General features: G+C 39.9%; 1 protein-coding gene across 1 annotated transcript in view; it reads left to right on the forward strand.

Moving 5' to 3' along the window:
• Positions 1-20,373, forward strand: part of TNNI3K (TNNI3 interacting kinase) — a 424,853-nt gene that overhangs the window by 348,216 nt on the left and 56,264 nt on the right. Inside the window, exons 22-23 of the mRNA XM_004369062.2 lie at positions 11,292-11,351; positions 13,798-13,967. Of these exons, the coding sequence (XP_004369119.1) occupies positions 11,292-11,351; positions 13,798-13,967 (230 nt within the window). The remainder of the gene's footprint in view (positions 1-11,291; positions 11,352-13,797; positions 13,968-20,373) is intronic.

Genomic DNA, 20,373 nt, shown 5'->3' on the forward strand with positions numbered 1-20,373 from the left:
GCTGTGGTCTTTGATTTTCATCAGTAAGTGCTTCAAGTCCTCTTAACTTTCAGCAAGCAAGATTGTGTCATCTGCATATCACAGGTTGTGAATAAGTCTTCCTCCAATCCTGATGCCCCGTTCTTCATATAGCCCTGCTTCTGAGATTATTTGCTCAACATACATTTTGAATAAGTATGGTGAAAGGATACAACCCTGACACATATCTTCAAAAATGTTAGAAGAATGCATATCCCCAAACAGGAGGAAACCAAGGCACAAAGAGGTTAAATAACTTGCCCAAAGTTACACAGCTAGTCAGAGCAGAGCCAAGATTCAAATCTGGGTAATCTAACTGCACTTCAGCACTGTGCTGTACAACCACTCTATGGGAGCATGTATGTGATTGTCATAAATGCATCTCCTCCTGCACTTGATGAAGCCCACTGATTCTTACTACACCACTGAGAGGCACATGAATCTGAGTGCCTTGAGGAAAGGGATTATGTCTCATGATTTTTTTTTTTTAACCCCTATCTCCTAGCTTCAGAATAAATGCACAAGTACTCTTTGGTGAATGAATGAAAGGATGAAATATAGATCTTATTAGTTCATTACAGACACAAAAACTGAAGTCTAAATGGCAAGTTAACCTGCTTAGGATCACAGTGCTAGTTATACCAGGACTGTTGTTGTTGTTGTTGAGAGCCATCAAATTGATTCCAACTCCTAATGACCCTATAGGACAGAGTAGAACTGCCCCATAGGGTTTCCTAGGCTGTAATCTTTATGGAAGCAGACTGCAACATCTTTCTCCCACTGAGCAACTGGTGAGTTTGAACTGCTGACCTTTCAGTTAGCAGCTGAGCACTTAACCATTGCGCCATCAGGGCTCCTTATACCAGGACTCCAAAAAAAAAAACCCAAACCCATTAGCATCTAGTTGCTTCTGACTCATAGAGACCCTATAGGAAAGAGTAGAACTGCCCCATAGGATTTCCAAGGCTGTAAATCTTTATGGAAGCAGCCTGCCACATCTTTCTCCCATGGAGTGGCTGGTGGGTTCAAACTATAAAGTTTTGGGTTAGCAGCCAAGCACTTAACCACTGCACCTCTAGGGCTCCTCTACCAGGACTAGAAGACTTGAATCCTGGCCCAGGATCTTTCCCTCTATGTTAGAAAGCTCCTCTGCAACAGGAAATTCTTGAAGCTTGTACCCAATCAGCTATCATCCTCCTACATCTACTGACAACCTCTCCCTTCTACAAGCCCTGGCTAATTTTTCCAACTGCCTGAGAGAGGTATCATTTGGTGGACGTCAAGATGAGAGAAAGGGAGACAAGGAGGGCACTCTTCTCCCTGGCATACCTGCAAAGCCAAGGACAGTGAGCAGGGTCACGTCCTGCCCTGGGAGGATGGGACTTCTGTCCTTTAGAACCAGAGTGTGGTTGGGAGCCTTGGAATTGCAGTTGGTCTCAGACAGCCTTAGCACACTCTTTGCAGTGGTTACAGCTGTGAGGGGCAGCTGACAATTTAGGTCCTCGGCATTCCTGAGAGTGCGAGCAGAAGAGTTCATGTAGTTTCTTAAAAACTGGGCAAGGGGATGGAGATCACACGTGCAGCTCCACTGGTTCTTATCTAAACTCAAAAGGATTAACTGCTTCAGTGGCGTGAAAACATCTGGCATGTGGGCCAATCGGTTTCGGGAAAGGTCCACTTCTTGTAGTTGAGGCAGGGGCCAGAAGGCATCTTTCCCAATATAGGAAATAAAATTGTTAGATAAATCCAGGTGCCTGAGACTGGGGAGATGTGTACCTCCAAAAGAACTGTCTGTCAGATTAGTGATCTGATTCCCATCCAGCTGGAGCCGAGTCAGGGCCCTGGTGTTTCGAAACCAAGACCCTCGCAAAGTGTTCAGAGCATTGTTGCTAAGTACCAGAACCTGCAGGCTGTGGAGCTTACTGAAGGTGTGGTCGGAGAGTGAAGGGCTGGATATGTGGTTGTGCTCCAGCAACAATGTCCGCAACTTTGTGAGGCCATGCAGGGCATCCTCCTGCACGTCCTTGATGCCATTCCTGCTCAAGGACAGCAGGGCAAGATTAAACAGGAGGGACAGGTTTGTGCTCTCTATAGAGGGGAGGTATCCATCAGTGATGATTAAAACCCTCGTGGTCATGGGGGCTGCTGTGGAGAAGAAAAGCACAGACTAAGAAACAGGATACACATGAGTGTGAGCTGGGTGCAATGGAGAACAGAGATAATCAATACCCTCTGAGCAATCTTATCACCTGGGCAAAAGCAATAAACAAAATGAAAATGATTCTCTTATTTCTAAATTTAAGGGGAAACTGGTTATTTATCAGAATGATGGATTTTTATATTCTTTGTTACTGTGATATGTTTGAGAAACAAACCCATCTGTTCCTTCAGATGTCAAAGTTAATCCACTGTTTGGGATGGTTGTCATTACTATAATTTTGAAGGTGGATTTTCAAGCTTCGCCCTTCTGAGCCCATGTGCTCACCTGCTCCAGCCCTTCTGCCCCAGGACAAACTATCCCAAGAGCTGAGCATGTGTCTAACTACCTAACCAATTTTCCACTAGCAAAGTATATTTACACTGTGAAGTCAATCATCTTTCCTCTCAAACATAAAGGTATGGGTTAGGGTGGAGGGAATAAGAAGCAGCGTTGGTTTGTGTTTTTTAGCTCCAGGCTAAAAGTTGGCAACTTGGTAAGAATCTATATTCTCTCCAGACAACCCAAGGATCTGTCAGTGGGGTTCTCATTATAGTCTGGGCCATCTTGGCCTCCTGTCTAATATCTGTTCCCTCCAATGAAGTCCCATCATGTGATGACAGGTGGTACTCTGGGCTTCCAACTGCTAAATCCCTTCACCATAATCATCTCAGAGCTATCACTGCTCTGTCATTAGAAATCAAAGCATTTTAACTCAATAAAGATGTATTATAATCAGAAGTTATTATAGCACTTCTTTATCATGCTAAAATTGTTTTGACGGTAAATGACAGTGTCATAAGTATGGAGGAGTTCATTGTCCCTGGGAGGTCTAGGTGATATTACAACAGTCACCCTTGGGGAAAAGTAAATCACAATTCCCTTATGAAATTCAGACTGCATATCTGAAATAAAGAGAATGAAAACAAAAAAAGAAAAAAAAGTAAAAGGCAAAGGATTTTCAGAGTGCCTTCTTTTGGAGGAATTGCTCCTATCCATGTAGCACAAGTAAACTTAAAGCAGGGTATTTTAAAATATTCCTTAATTGATTATTTGAATTCTATTAATTCTGGCTAGTTTTACATTTTGGTCCTCTCTTCATTGTTTTTGATGTGGAAATCAACTACATCTGTGGAAAGAGACAATGGAGAAGCTCAATATCATCAGTCAAAACAAGGCTAGGGGCCGACTGCAGAACAGACCATCAGTTGCACATATGCAAGTTCAAGTTGAAGCTGAAGAAAATTAAAAGAAGTCCATGAGAGCCAAAGTACAACCTTCAGTATATCCCACCTGAATTTAGAGACCATATCAAGAGTAGATTTGATGCACTGAACACTAATGACAGAAGACCAGACGAGTTATGGGATGACATGAAGGACATCATACATGAAGAAAGCAAAAGGTCATTAAAAAGAAAAGAAAGAGAGAAAAGACCAGAGTGAATGTCAGAAGAGACTCTGAAACTTGCTCTTGAATGTTGAGTAGCTAAAGTGAATGGGAGAAATGATGAAGTAAAAGAGTTGAACAGAAGATTTCAAAGGGTGGCTCGAAAAGACAAAGTAAAGTATTATAATGACATGTAAAAAGACCTGGAGTTAGAAAAACTAAAAGGGCAGAACACACTTGGCATTTCTCAAGATGAAAGAAATGAAGAAAAAATTCAAGCCTTGATTTGCAATATTTTGGGATTCTATGCGCAAAATATTGAACAACACAGGAAGCATAAAAAAAATATGCAAGGAATACATTGTCCTGAAAAGAATTGGTCAACATTCAACCATTTCAGGAGGTATCATATGATCAGAACCAATGTTATTGAAGGAAGAAGTCCAAGCTGCACTGAAGGCATTGGCAAAAAACAAGGCTCCAGGAATTGACGGAATATCGGTTAAGATGTTTCAACAAATGGATGCAATGCTAGAAGTGCTCATTCGTCTATGCCAAGAAATTTGGAAGACAGCTACCTGGCCAACAGACTTGAAGAGATCCATACTTGTGCCCATTCCAAAGAAAGGTGATCCAACAGAAAGCAGAAATTATTGAACAATATCATTAATATTGGACCAGGCAGTGTTTCGTTCTGTGGTGCATAGGGTCTCTATGAGTTGGAACCCACTTGATGGCACCTAACAACAATATCATTAATATCACACACATGTAAAATTTTGCCTAAGAAAATCCATAAATAGTTGCAGCAGTACATCAGTAGGGAACTGCCAGAAATTCCAGCTAGATTCAGAAGAGGATGTGGAATGATGAGACTGACATTGTTAATGTCAGATGGATCTTAGCTGAAAGCAGAGAATACCAGAAAGAAGTTTACCTGTGTTTTAGTGACTGTGCAAAAACATTTGACTGTGTGGGTCATAACAAATTATGGATAACATTGTGAAGAATGGGAATTTCAGAACAGTTAATAGTTCTCTGAGGAACTTGTACATAGACCAGGAGGCAATCATTGGAATAAAACAAGAGGGATACTCATGGCTTAAAATCAAGAAAGTTGTGGGGTCAGGGTTGTATCTTTTCATCATATGTATTCAATCTGTATGCTGAGCAAATAATCTGAGAAGCTGGACTATGTGAAGAAGAATGCGTCATCAGGATTGGAGTCATTAACAACCAGCAATATACAGATGACACAACTTTGCTTGCTGAAAGTGAAGAAGACTTGAAGCATTTACTGATGAAGATCAAAGACCATAGCCTTCAGTATAAATTATACCTCAACATAAAGAAAACAAAAATCCTCACAACTGGACCAATAAGCAACATCATGATAGATGGAGAAAAGATTGAAGTTGTCAAGAATTTCATTTTACTTTTGTCCACAATCTACACCCACAGAAGCAGCAGTCAAGAAATCAAAAGATGCATTGTGTTGGGCAAATCTACTGTGAAAGACCTCTTATAGTGTTGAAAAGCAAAGATGTCATCTTGAAGACTAAAGTGCACCTCACCCAAACCATGTTATTTTCAATCATCTCATATGCATGCAAAAGCTGGACAATGAATAAGGAAGACCAAAGAAGAATTGATGCCTTTGGAATATGGTGCTGGCTAAGAATATTGAATTTACCATGGACTGCCAGGAGAATGAACAAGTCTGCATTGGAAGAACACAGCCAGAATGCTTCTTAAAAGCAAGGATGGCAAGATTTCATCTCATGTACTTTGGACATGTTATCAGGAGGTGTCAGTCCCTGGAGAAAACATCATGTTTGGTAAAATAGAGGGTTAGGGAAAAACAGGAAGACCCTTAAGGAGATGGATTGAGACAGTGGCCACAATAATGGGCTCAAACATTGCAATGATTATAAGGACGTCACAGGACTGGGCAGTGTTTCATTCTGTTGTACGTAGGGTCGCTATATGTCAGAACTAAGTCAATGGCACCTATAAACAACAATCTTTTAGGGATTTGTCAACTCTGAGGGAGCAGGCTACTGTTTCTGAGGATTACTTCTTGTCTACAACTAGACTGAAACTACACTCACCAGTCATCCATTTGCTTCTCTGTTCATGAAATCTAACTTCACAAATACGGCATTTTGTAAATGAGAAGGAGGGTAAAGAGATGCAGCAATATAGATGAGCAATATTCGTTTCTCATAGATACCAACTATCTCTGATCAGAAAAAAAATGCAGTGAAGTCAGGAAATCCAGTTTAGAGAGTTAGAAATTAGTAAGAGTTTTCAATACTAATAGGAAACAGGGTAGTCACCAACTAGCCTGTAACCCTCTCTCTCCTGTTAGGGATGGATGTTGTGTCTACCTCCTAATTCTCATAGTCAGAGAATTTTAGAAATGAAAATTAACTCGTTGTTAACTCAGATTTGTTTCTGAAAATTTCCATTGGCAGAACTTATAGCTTGTTTATCTCTTCTTGGATATCAGGATGTAAATCACATTCTCCTCAAATTTGTTAATAAGGTGTCTTATTAAATTGTTGACTTAAGCAAGCAATATGTAATGAATACAGGCGGTGTATCTTGTTAGCATTTCTACAGCTCATTTACCAAAAATAAAAAAAAACTAGACTTTCAAAATTAGTTGCACTTTGATAAGAATCTGTTTCACTGGTACATCACTTCATCTTACTAATGCTGAGCAATTGCAGTTTAGGTTTCTGATTCATTGATAGTTCTTCAAGCCAGCGGTAGAGTTCAAATCTGCACAAAATATGTACAAAAATATAATTAAGGTGATCAATTTTTTTCTTTTTTTTTTAAAAATATTTAACTGCATGAAAGGGTTGTATTCTTTTGCAATAGCAAAATATCTCAATTACCTTTGAAGGCCTTAAAATCGCTTTGAGAAGACCACTATGAACAGGAAGATAAAATGTTGTTAGCCTTTAGTCACTGTGAAAGGTTTGCTTTTAAAAAGTTTACTTCTTTCTGGGTGAGCCCAGAGAACAGTCATTATGGCAGCAAATTTGCCAGATAAACTGAACACTGTATTTTAGAATCACTTGTTTTATTACCTACTATATAGGTTAGCTGGTGACAGAAGGTTATATCTTTAGCACACACTGTGCATGACGCAGGGCAGGCTGCCACCAATCGAAGCATGATCGCAAAGAGTATGAGCCATCCACCTGAAAAGAAAATAGAGGGCAATGCACATCATAATGTTGGCATTTATTTTTCATGATTTCAGTATATTCAGCTCATGAGGCATTTTGTTGGTTTCCGCCTTTGAATAAGCACTTTGGAATTCTCAGAAGATGCCAGATAAATGGCTGTTGTTTTTGTTGTGTGCCATCGAGTCGATTCCGACTCATAGCGACCTCATAGGATAGAGTAGAACTGCCCCATAGGGTTTTCTAGGGTGTAATCTTTATGGGAGCAGATTGCAAGGTCTATGGTGTGGCTGTTGAGTTCAAACCACTGACCTTTCAGTCAGCAGCCACGTGCTTTAACCATGGCACCACCAGGGCTCCTTGATAAATGGCTAGAATTTTTAATTTGCACAGAATTTAAATCAAAGTGCTAATGCACTTGACTGTACATGTGAATTAGTTTGGTATCTGGCTTACTGAAAAATTAGGTACACTAGACTATTCACCTAAAGTTTGGCAGTTCAAGCCCATCCAGCGATACCATGGAAGAAAAGGCAAGGCAATCTGCTTTCGTTAAAGCATTACAGCCAGGAAAACCTTATCAAGCCGTTCTGCTCTATAACACATGGGGTTGTCATGAGTCGGAATTGACTCGACAGCAACTACCAACAACAACTAAACAACTAAGTCACTTTGTAAAATACGTTACAGTTTACAGAGCGTTCACGTGTACACGATCTCATTTAATTCTCTTAATTCTGCAGCCCAATTTGAGGTCAAGGGAACTGAGGCTCAGACTCCTTAATAAGCCATCCGAAGTCACATTTCCTTTAGTGTTTCTTATAGTGTGGGTCTGTTGGTTTCAAATTCTTTCAGTTTTATTTTACCAGAAAATGACTTTATTTCACCCTCTCTCTCGAAGGATATTTTCGCTGGACATAGAATTCTTGTCTGGCAAATTGTTTTCTTTCAGCATGCTAAAGATGTTCCACATACTTGTACCTCCATTGTTACCAGTGAGAAATTAGAGGTCATTCAAATGGTTACTCTTTTTGTATAATACATCGTTTTGTTTCTCACTGCTCTCACGATTTCCTATTTATGTTTGGTTTTCAGCAGTTTGACTATGGTTTTTGGCCTCTGCAAGTAGGATGGAGTTGCCATTTATTAAAATGAAGAGGACTGTTAATGCAAGCAATTGCACATATGAGTTTGGAGCTCAGAGGAAAGTACTAGACTAGAGCTAGAAACATGAGAGTTGTTTTTTAAAGCCTTCAGGCTGAATAAATGCTCAACAGAATAACTCTAAATAAAGAAGAGATCTAAATACTGAGTCCTGGGGGAAATCCAAACATTTAAAGACAGGGAGAAGGAAAAAAAAAATGAAAAAAAAACAAACCCATTACTGTTGAGTCGATTCTGACTCATAGCAACCCTATAGGACAGCGTAGAAGTGCCTTTTAGGATTTCCAAGGAGCGTCTGGTGGATTCAGACTGTTTTGGTTAGCAGCAAGCTCTTAACCACTGCGCCACCAGGGCTCCTAAGCAGAAGAAGTGGAACCAAAAAAAGAGACTGAGAAAGAGTCAGTGAGAGATGAGAAAATCTATGAGAAATTGATGACTTCCAAACTAATTGACGGAAGTGTTTTAAGGACAAAGGAATTATTTGTTATTGTTGTGAGCTGTCAAATAGATTCCAACTCGTAGTCACATAGTGACCCCATGTGACAGAGTAAACTGCCCCATAGAGTTTTCTAGGCTATAATCTTTATGGAAAGGAGCCTGGGTGGTGCAGTGGTTAAGTGCTTGGCTGCTAACCAAAAAGTTGGCAATTTGAGTTCACCAATTGCTTGTCGGGAGAAAGATGTGGCAGTCTACTTCCGTAAATATTACAGCCTTGGAAACCCTATAGAGAAGTTCCACTCTGTCCTGTAGGGTCGCTATGAGTCAGAAACGACTAAACAGCAATGGTTCTTTTTTTTTGGATTTTGAAATCTTTATGGGAGCAGATCACCAGATCTTTTTCCTGCAGAGCCACTGGGTAGGTTCAAACCACCAACCTTTCAGTTAGCAGCCCAGCACTTAATCACTGAACCCCCAGTAGTCCTAATGCTGAACCAAGTGAAATGAGCATTGAGACTTAACCATTGCATTTAGCAATGAGGAGGTTTTGTAACCTTGACAGGAGAAATTTCAGCAGTGTTGTAGGAGAAAGTCTGATTGGAATGGAAAGCAAATGGAAGGAGAGGAATTGGAGAGAGCAAATTTAGACAACTCTTTAGAGCAATTTGTGTGTGTGTGTGAATGGGAGCAGAGAAATGGGGTAATAACTTGAGGAAAAAGTAGAATCAAGAGCATTGTATTGTTGTTGTTTAAGATGGGAAAATTTATTATATGTTTGTATGCTGATGAGAATTAGCCAATAGAAAGGGAAACATTGATGATGCAAAAAGCAGAAAGGACAATTATTGTTGGAGCAATGTCCTTGAGTAGATTAGAGGGGATAAGATATAGTCACAAGGGAGGAGTCAGCCTCAGACAGAACCAGCAAAGTGCATCCACCGGAACAGGAGGGAAGGTAGATGATATGGGTTTAGGCACAGGTAGGTGGGTTGTTGTGGTAGTGGAAGCTAGAGGTGAGAGGAAAAGGTACAAAATAGCCAGCTGAAATATGAGAGTGAGTGGGCTAGAAATATCTCAGAGGATTTCCAGGCAGAACTGAAGACCCACTTGTGGTTTCAGGGGTATGATTCTGAAGTGAGACCGGTTAAGACGGATTTAATCAAGGTGTGGATTTTTCGGGAGTATACGAAATGCAAAGCAGGGGAAGGGAGTTGAGGCTGTGTGGAAGGGAGTGATTCTAATTTCCAGTGAAAACTAGGCTAGATAAGGGGGAAGTGAGGGAACGAGCTGCGTGAGAGACAGTGAAAAGTTGGTGAAATGAGAAAAAAAAAATTAAGGGAGATACATAGAGAGACAGAGAGAGATCCATCAATACTGGCCAAAACATGGTTTTTATAGGTGAATGATGTATACATGGGGATTCACTGTTCTAGTCTATTTTAGAATATATTTGAAAATAGTCACAATAAAATCTTTTTTGTTTGTCTGTTTAAGTGGTAAGATGTTTGTAGGTATCCGTATGGTCAAAGACTATGAGAGTCAGAGTTCTTGAAGGAGTGAGCTAGAAAGGGGCTGAAGCCCAGAGAAGTTTCTGATGGAAATTAAAAGCATGGAGGGGTTGCAGGCCTTGGTAGTGACAGGATCTAGGGTATAACCATGTGGCTAAATGACTGAGAAAGGGTAGAGGCCAAGATCATTGGAGAAGATGAGGCAAAGGAACCAAGAGGCCAGGCTATTGTAATGATTGTCTGTATACATAATAAAACACTATGAATAGTGTTGGAGAGTATAACAGCCAGCCAGCCAGCAGCTAAAATCTTCAAATAATGAGAGGGGGAGACTTGGAATAGCCTGATAAACTGGTGTTTTTAGAGGGGGAACCTTTTGAAAGTAGCAATGACAGCAAGAAAGAACACAGTGCACCCTGTCACTGCCCCTACCAACCTAGAGGAACAGCAGATGTGCCAGAGAAAACAGCTTCTACTTGAGAGGGCTTTGGGGGAAGCAGTGTTCTCAGGGAAGGGCTAGATATTAAGGGAGAAATAGTTCTACTAAGAATCTAAATTAGTTGGTTGATGCACCAAAATGTTAAATGGGGCTTTCCACCCACCTCCTGGCAGTGAAAATTGCATAAAGGGAGAGATGATAGGTTATATAGTCCTTAGAATCTGACAAAAGGAAGCATGTAACTTCTTTAAAAAACACCATAATTTTCTTAAATTCCCAAAATATTACCTATAAATCTATAATCAGGTTTATATCCCTAGCAACTACAACAATGCCTGGAGTAAAATCAGAATATAATAAGTGTTTGTTTAACCAAACTCATCTGACATGGAAGTTCATAATGGACAATGTCTTTAAAGGCAGTATTAGAAGGCAAATAGCTTGTCTTAAATCATGATATAAGGCATAGTCAGAGGTTTCTATCTTGATCTTAGTGTTGAATCTGAGATGGCCTTTTCAAACTTGAAGCTAATTATAAGATTAGCTTCGACAGTTCTTTTCCTACAGATATATTGTGCAGTATAATACAAGGCACTGAGATGGTTAATAGTTTTTACTATTCACTTCTATTCTTTCATTTTGAAGAGAAAAACCTGCCATTTAAAAACATGCAAAGCTAATTAAAGCTTTTCCACTATTTCATTATCTGAATGTAGTTGCAAATTCTGACTTAAAACTCTTATCAGAGGGAGACTCAACATTCCTCCCTGAACAGCAGATGAACATTCAATTAACACTTCAATACAAGCGTATTTTAAATAAAAATTTACTTTATTGTTAATCTCGTTCTTTACAAATGCAAATACCCACATTTTAAAATCCAAAGAGTTCCACCCTTTTATTCTTAGGGGGAAAAAAAGTATTTTCTTTATTTACAGGGAAGACCTGAATTTTCTGAAGTTGTTAAGAAGTTAGAAGACTGTCTTTGCAACATTGAGGTAAGAATGTTAACTTCTGAAATACGTCCATTAAAAAGCCCTGCATAGCCGAGGGGGGTTGGGGAATGTAGGTGAGACGGTTCTTGTGGAAAGAAAGGAAGTACGGGTCCCAAACTCCATTTATATTTAGCCTTCATTAAGTTCCTAGGGTAGAGCAGATTTGGATGCAGCTACAGGGGCAAAGACAAAATTCAGAGTGAATTTGGGCTCTTTGTACAAACATGCAGTCAGGCAGATAGCCACAGGCATGCTCAGCTTAAATAACAGATATATAAAAATTTGAAAGTATGACAAATATATTAGAAGGTAATTATTTAAATCAGTTTTTGTCTATACAAATGTTCCTACATACAATGAAAGGTAAGCTAAAATGTTAGGCTATTGCCCCCTTGTATTCAAGAAGAAAGGAAAAATTATCACCAAAATTAATACACAAATTAACTGGGAGGTATTGCTTTCACATCACACATATGTTGCATAAAGTGATATATGTTGCTAATCAGGCTAATGGAATTTTCTTCCTTAATATCAAGGAGCTGTTGACTTTAATTTTCTCTATAATTGCCTTAATTTTCTATACACCTGGTCAGGAGACAGCATTTGCAAACAGTCTTGGGAGTTAAAGCACGAGCAGTAATTCAAAAATAATACATTCCCAAATGCCAAATGCTATAGGTGGAGGGGGATGGGCATGGCACTTACAGGCTCATAAATCTGCTTATGAAGGGAAAGAGCAAAAATGGCGAGCATGAGCCAGGGATTGCCCAACATAACCCCAACGTGGAACCATCCAATAAAAGTTTTCTTTCCTTAAATAAAAGTCAGTGGATCCTACCTGGCTATTGGAAAAGAGTCCCAGGTCTGCTGGCATGGGCTGTCTCAGGACTTTTACTGGAACTTCTAAAGAGAAGGCTTTGTATGTAGAAGGAAGCTTCAGTCTTTAGATATAAAACCTCTTTTTCATTATCTTCCTTTATGAAACTTATACAAAGTAGAGAGAAGAAGTGGTATATTTAGAGGAACTTCAGCAGCCCCTGCCTTGACTAGAGCATCTGCCAGAGGCTTTGGGTATGGAAAGAAGTCTTCAGGGCTTGGGTCCCAAGTAGCTTCTCCCTTTGAACTTTTGTGCTTGACAGGTCAAGATTGCTCCTAGTCTGGGTACATATCCAATTAGGTAGGGGACAGATTCCAGAAACAGGGACAATGCCTGGAGCTGATGCTTGTCTCTTTATATTGACCAAGCCACTTAGCATAGTCTCTTCCCAGTAAGAAAGATGAATATATAGGGGATCTATGCAAAGACAATTTGCTGGACTGGGTTGCACTGATAGATGGACCATAGTCAACCTGAAGGGGCTTCGCTTGTTGAGTTCCGTGAGGCTCTATTCTCTCTTCGACTTTTTTAGAAGAAACTGCTCAACACGTTTACAGATATCATAATGTTGACAGGGACAGCAAAAATTTGATAAGCAGGATTCTAGAATATCTTGGAGGATGAAGTGATAGGCCATGTCTAACAAGAAGGAATTTAACAGAAATTAATATAACATCCTGACTTGAAAAGGATGCCACAGAAGAGATTCAGTCACTGAATATTTTTAAGGTTCCTTTTAATACTGACTTTCCATGATGCCAGGAGGTTTAATTAGCAATGTCTTAGCTACTATGAAGAGCCTAGAAGTTTATGCATATGTATATATATGTATATAACTTTTTATATCCCTATCAAACTGATGTCTACAGTCTCCATGTCTTATGAAATTAAAATAATCAAAGTCATTAATGCTTTCAGTTGGATTAGGTAGAATATGAAAGTATCAAAAGTTGTCAAAAATTATAACAAAAGTTCTCACCTGTTTTTCTTCATCTCTCTCATTTTCTTCACTTGCAGTTTTTTATTTTCTAATAATTTTCAAACATTTTGACTATTTGTAATTATTTTGAAAAATTCTCTCATACCACTTTATTAATTCTCCATGCTTGCCAGATATGAGGGTATCCTTCATTTTATAAAAGGAATACATTCTTGGAAAAGTGTATAAGTCCATTTTATGTAAAGGGAATACATTTTACACTGCAGTTTAAAGGAGCTCTGCCATGGATCTTATTGCCATAATGAAGAATGTAGAGAATCTTTTGATCATTGAATAATAACCACCTAAATACCTATTTTATGAATTTGATTTGGGCCTACTGTGTTTTCTCAAAAAACAGCAGAAGTTTAATGGGTCAACTGTAAGCATAGAACTGGGTCAAAAAGTAAATTAAACTAGCCAGGTGTTGCCATCAGAGGCTGAAAGAAAAAGCCAGAAGCAAACCGAGATGAATAGAAATTAAAATATGAAAAATCCTAGAATAGAAAGTTAAAATAAATACGTATTCTAGTCTATGCCTGTAAACCTGCTGGATATATTAAAGGATTGAAGCTGCCTGTTTCTTCACTCAGCTAATGTCTCCTGCATCCAGTAACAGCAGCGGGTCTCTCTCACCTTCCTCTTCCTCTGATTGCCTGGTGAGCCGGGGAGGCCCTGGCCAGAGCCACGTAGCAGCTTTACGGAGTCGTTTTGAATTGGAATATGCTCTCAATGCGAGGTCCTGCGCTGCCTGGTCCCAGAGGTAAGTGGTAAGCTAAGCAACAGTCTCACACTAAAGCCAGATTCCGAAACTGGATCAAGATAATCACTCAATTTGATTACTATCAGCAGGAGATTGATTTCCCCCTCTGGCAAACTTTGAAAGAGGAATTTTGTGCCCATTTTTCTTATATCATGACACATTTTACTCTCTATTAGTTTTGGTACTTTTAGTTGCAAGTAACAGCAATTAACTGTAGCTTAAGCAAGAAACCTTAGCTTTAAAAAAAAAAAAAGTTCATTGAAAGGATTCTGGTGTTATGGAATCCAAGGAAGAATCTCTTTTGTGGGAACCCGGACACAGTTTTGAGGTTCTGAGCACCGAGAGTTCAGGGTTCTTCAGGGCCTATGGTGAGCTCTGCTTTTACACATCCCAGCCCCCAATAGACAGTCTCTTTGTGTCTCATTTTAATTGTATAGTTTCGAGGAGAGCTGTATCAGTAATCCATTGTCACAATAATTCTACATAATAAACCATCCCAAACCTCAGGACCAAACAACCATAAGCATTTATTTCTTTTTCATGTGTCTGTGGCTCAGTCAGGGTTTGACTGATGTGTGTAGTTTTGAATGGGCTTGACTATGAGTTCAGGATGTGTCCAGGTTGGCTCATCCTTGTTGGAAATGTTCTCATGGACAAAGACTAAGGGCACAAGAGGACAAGCCCAACTTCACATGCATATCTAAAGCCTTTTTGGCCAAGTTGCATCCTCTGACATTCCATTGGCAAGTCACATAGCTGAGAGCAACATCAATAAGGAGAGAAAATATGCTCTGTCTCTTGTGGGAAGAACTGCAAAGTCACATGGCAAAGGGCAAAGATACAAGAAGGGTAAGGAATTAGAAATAAAAATGCAGTCTACCATGAGAAAGAGTGTGATTGGCCTTTTTTGGATCAAATGACCATCTCTGGTCTAAGCATATGCGGTTGGGGTAGGAGGGTCATATTTCATTAATTAATAAAAATATGGCTGCCAGCAGCCCCTTTTGTGGGTGGAGAGCAGAAAAGGCAGTAACTGTGAGCTTGATGATGAATACTCTATAAAATGCATACTGCAACCCACAGAAAACTAGCAAAGACTGGCTTAAATTCTCTTTCCTTCCACATGAACTTCAGAGAATTTGCACACAAGCCCAGTTAGACGTGCACTTATACACATATACATGCATATACACACTCACTCATACACTCCACTATTAAAGTAAAAATACTTAATATCTTTAAGGTGCAGTAAAGATTATCTGGATTGGCAGGGACCTTATACCACGTACAAAATGCTGCTGTTGCTTTTTTAGCCATAGTTACTATATTCTTGATCTGCTAAAAACAGTTACAGCTGCAGCTATGAAGATGGGAATCTGAAGCATGAAGCCTTTAATTTATGGAATGTCATGATTTTAAGTATCACTGGATTTGATTGATAACCAGGAGAACTGGATACAATTCTTATTGAATTCCAGTCTCTCACGTAATTTCATCAGCAACCCATAGGCCAAGATTAGATTAGGTTTAGTTGCATCATTGTCTTCTAGTTCCATCTGCTCTTCTTATTCTTGTGGTTCTTAAAATTAATTCTCTAAAGAGTCAGATTTTGATATTTCCAAAGCACACAGTCAGCTGAGGTCTGTCCACTCTTGGCAGAGGTTATGAGCATGAACTGTAAAGTCAGACAGATCTGAAGTTGAATATCGGCTTTGCCATTTACCAGCTCAATGACCTTGGTCAAGTTATTTAAGTCTCCTATGTAAACTACAGATAATTATGCCAGCTCTTAGGAGCGTTATAAAAAGAGGCACTACTGTCACAAGAGTGACAATGATTGATTGACAGATGCCAGCAGACCCAAACAAAGGATCTAAGTTCCTATAATGTACATATGTCACAAAACTTAAAATACATAGACAGCTACACAGAATGGGAGGCATAGCAGCACTCCCAATTGGGCAGGTTGCGGGTAGGGGAAGATTACAGCTTCTCTGACTTTCAATAACCCAGAGAGGTACCACACTGCTCTGGAGTCAATTCTGACTCATAGCGACCCTACAGGGCAGAGTAGAATTGCCCCATAGGGTTCCCAAGGCTCTATCTTTTCTATCTTACAGAAGTGACTGCTACATCTTTCTCTTGGGAAGCAGCTGGTGAGTTTGAGTCACTGACCTTTTGGTTAGCAACTGAGCAATTTAACCACTGTACCACCAGGGCTCCCCAAAGAGGTACACCACTACTAATAAAACTTCTCTAACTGGGTGGGTAAAAAACTATCAAGTCTTTTGAAATGCTCCCTTTGATATTCTCATAGGGATGCTTATTTCATCCTGGCGCTTCCCGACTGTATGGAGACTGATAATAATGTCTGTCTGCCTACTAGGTGGAAGTTACTTAGCACATCCCTGAGTATTTGCTGCAAGGATAAACTGAAGGGAGGTTTGTTCATTGTACCATCCCTCTAGCAAGCCCAGTCTTCAGACTGCTTGACATCAACTCCAGGAATAGGTAAAACATTTAGCTAACCAGAGGCGGATTAACCAGTAAACACAGTGTATACCAGTTTACAGTGAGCAAGGTACGCATGTGCTTAATTGTGTTCACTTACTAATCTGTAGTGAACAATTTCACATAGGTTTCAAAACCCGTGTGTACCTTGCTTATTGGGTAATCCATCCCTGACTAAGCTGTAAAATGCACTGAGACAGGAATGATGTCTGTTTCATTCATTACCATACCCTGGCGGTGCAGTGGTTAAGTGCTCAACTGCTAACCAAAAGGTCAGTGGTTTGAACTCAACAAGCCACTCCATGGGAGAAAGAGGTGGCTGTCTGCTTCTGTAAAGATTTACATCCTTGGAAACCCCATGGGGCAGTTCTACTCTGTCCTATAGGGTGCTATGAGTCAGAATCGACTTGATGGCAATGCGTTTGGTTTTGATTTAGTACCTAACAGAGTGATTGGCATAAAGTCAATATGCAAAAATATTTGTTTTGTAGATAAAGAATTGGATAAATTAGTTCAATGCATGGCAAATTAATAATCTGGAGCATCATCAGTGAAAAGGCTTTACCTGTTTTTCTATTTTCTTCATTTAAATAGCTACTACTGTTGAGCATCTACTACATGCTGAGCACTATTTTAGACTCTTTGAATAGTCATCTTATTAAACCTTAAAAAAAACTGTTGCCATCAAGTCGACTCTGACTTATGGCAACTCCATGTATGTCACAGTAAAACTGTGCTCCATAGGGTTTTCAATGGCTGATTTTTTACAAGTAAATCATCAGTCCTCTCTTCCAAGTAACTCTGGGGTGGATTGAACCTCCACCATTTCCATTAGCAACCAATAGCATTAACTATTTGCACCACGCAAGGACTCCCATTAAGCCTTGCTGTTGTTATTGTTAGCTGCTGTCGAGTTGGCCCCCAACTTATGGCAACACCATGTGTTATAGAATAGAACTGAGCTCCACAGGGTTTTCTTGGCTGCAGTATTTACAGAAAGATCACTAGGCTTTTCTTCCATGGCGCTGATGGGTGGGTTCAAACTGTCAACCTTTTTGTTGTTAGCTGTGTTAGGCTGGGTTCTCTAGAGAAGCAAAACCAGTAAAGCGTATAAATATATATAGATTTATATCAAGGAAATGGCTCACACAGTTATAGAGGCTGGAACGTCCCAAGTCTGTGGGTCAGGATAGAGGCTTCTCCTGATGCATGTAGTCACAGGGGCTGGTCAACCCAAGACTGACAGGTCAGAGAGCAGGGTTCTTGCTCACAGGCTGCGAAGATCGATGAATCCCAAGATTGGCAGGCAAGACCACAGGTAAGCTGCTAGCTCAAGTCCCAAGAACTGGAGGTCAACCAAACAGGAGCCAGTTGCAGGATCCAGTGCAAGCAAAAAGCCCGTGAGCCTTGCCACAATGTCTACTTGTATTCGATGCAGGCTACAAGCCCAAGGAAACTTCCTTTCAACTGATTGGCTACTCGTAGCAGATCCCATCATGGAGGTGATCACAACATCATATGACTGCCAAACTACTGAGAATCATGGCCCAGCCAAGTTGACACACAACCTTAACTATCACAGTAGCCAAGTGCAAACTTTTTGTATGACCCAGGGACCCCATTAAACCTTAGGAAATAGGTATTCCAATTTTTATAGATGAGGAAACTGAGACTCAGAAAGGGTAAACAACTTTTCCAAGTTTATAGAGAACAAGTAAGCAGCAGAGCTGGAATTCTCCTGTGCTTTCTGACTTTCTCTGGCACAGTAGGTTGCACTTTCAAGAAGCCAGATATATTTTGGAATACTTGTATTTGCTGGACTTCTTTCAGTTTCTTCTGGAAGTTGGTCAGGGAAAGAATTCAGCTACTCCTCCCAAGCCTGCCTTTTCAGTTTGTAGTATATGAAAGGCAGAGGAAGTGAGACCAGAGATCAATACATTCTTAAAAGTCAAAGAGCCTGAGGATACAGGAACTGAGGAGCAAAGTCCAGCAGGGCTGTGGGTTTAAACGCCTGTAAGACGATAGTTCTCAAATTTGGCTACACGTTAGAATCACCTGGGAAGCTTTTATAAATCCCAATGCCCAGACCAATTAAATAAAAACCTATGAGGGTGGGACCTAGACGTTGGAATGTTTTTAAGCTTCTCAGGTGATTCCAATATACATCAAGATTAAGAATACAGCTTTAAGAAAATGGTACAGTGCTAAAATGCTAACCTGCCAGATACTCCGTGGGAAGGGGATGCAGCCAATGGGATAAACAGAAGAGAAAAGCAAAGTAGAGGTGAAGCAGTGGTTGTGACCAAAGGGAAGAACATTTAGAAGACTGATGACCTGTGCGGTTTCTCCCAAAAGTCCTTGTTACGTATCAGTAACCTGTGATCTACCCGGCATCCTAACTGTTAAAGTTGCACAGTTGAAGTGTATGGCTTTTAGCCTGGCATTGTGCTTTTGAAAAATGGGTACAACATTTGGCTTACAGTCCCTACTGATGTATGTTTCTCATTCTGAACCTAGGAATTCTCAGCAACTGCTTGAAAATGGTGCATTTATTTTTCAGTTTTGGGTTACAAAGTTTACAGGCTGGAATTTTGTAATGCTCGATTTGATGTTTTTAGCTTTTTGGGTTTTTTTGTTTGTTGTTTGTTTGTTTGTATATTCATGTCTAGGCTTATTATTTTTCTTCATAAAATAAATCCCAAGGTGGGAAAATATGCTAGAATTCACTAATTCTTACAGAAACCACAAATTGAAACTATCTAAAATATGGAGATCGAGGAATGCACCCCTGAAGCTCTGCCTCTTAAAAAACATTTTGTGTCTCTAGATACATGTCTCTAGATATATTTGGAAAACTAAGCATGTGGCACTTGCTCCTCCCACAGGGTCTGAAATCTCCCATCTTGTACATGGATTACATCATGTAAATTTAGAAATGACAAAGTGATACACAACCTTTCAGATGTGAAAAAACCAATTAGTGTTTGTGTGGGGCTGGGCTCTGAGAATAGAAAACTGTAACCTAGTTAGCTGTCCAGAAGAAGAAGACCAGAGAGCCAGAGATTAGAACTTTCAAAGCAGATGCATTTGGAATTAACTTTTCACATTGCAAAAGAGTCCATCACAGGTTTCCTTTAAATAGAAAACTTGCCTGGTGCACTTAGAATGCAATTCAACTTCTAAAAGTTGAATTTGACTAACGATTTCATTTTTGCATAGTATTTCTGGAATACAAATGTGTAAGATAATAGCACCATGAGACTGAAAGTCCTAGAAGGAAAGAGTAAAGGAGAAAAGTGAGAGGATCATGTCCGCTTGCTGATGTGGAGCAGGACGTTTATCAAGTCACAGCAACCATGTCTCCTCCTCCTCCCTGCCAGTCAATCTCTTTAATCTCCCACCTCTCCTATGTTCTTCTCTACACTGAAACTACCCTCAGGTTCCTCAAGTGTTCCCTTTTCTCCCGATCTCTTCATGTCCAACTTATTTCCCTTGCTAACTCTCCAGGCCTGAACATCACAAGCAGTAGTTCAAAGGTGGTGCTCATGATCACCTTAAACTCCCTCATACCTTGCTTTTTTCATCTCTTTCTTCTCAATGGTTTTTCTTATGATTTCATAAATCCCGTGGCTCCAACTCACATACATATGTGTGTCTAACATATAACATTTATACATTATATGTGTGTGTGTGTGTGTGTGTAGGGAGTCCCTGGGTGGTACAAATAGTTAAGTACTCGATTACTAGCCAAAAGTTTGGCAGTTCAAACCCACCCAGAGGTGCCTTGGAACACAGGCCTGGCAATTTACTTCCGAAAGTCACAGGCTTGAAAACCCTATGGAGCAGTTCTACTCTGTACACATGGGGTTGCTATGAGTCGCAATCAACTTGACGG

This window comes from Trichechus manatus, unplaced genomic scaffold (genome assembly GCF_000243295.1).
Source record: "Trichechus manatus latirostris isolate Lorelei unplaced genomic scaffold, TriManLat1.0 scaffold00003, whole genome shotgun sequence".
Taxonomy (NCBI): domain Eukaryota; kingdom Metazoa; phylum Chordata; class Mammalia; order Sirenia; family Trichechidae; genus Trichechus; species Trichechus manatus.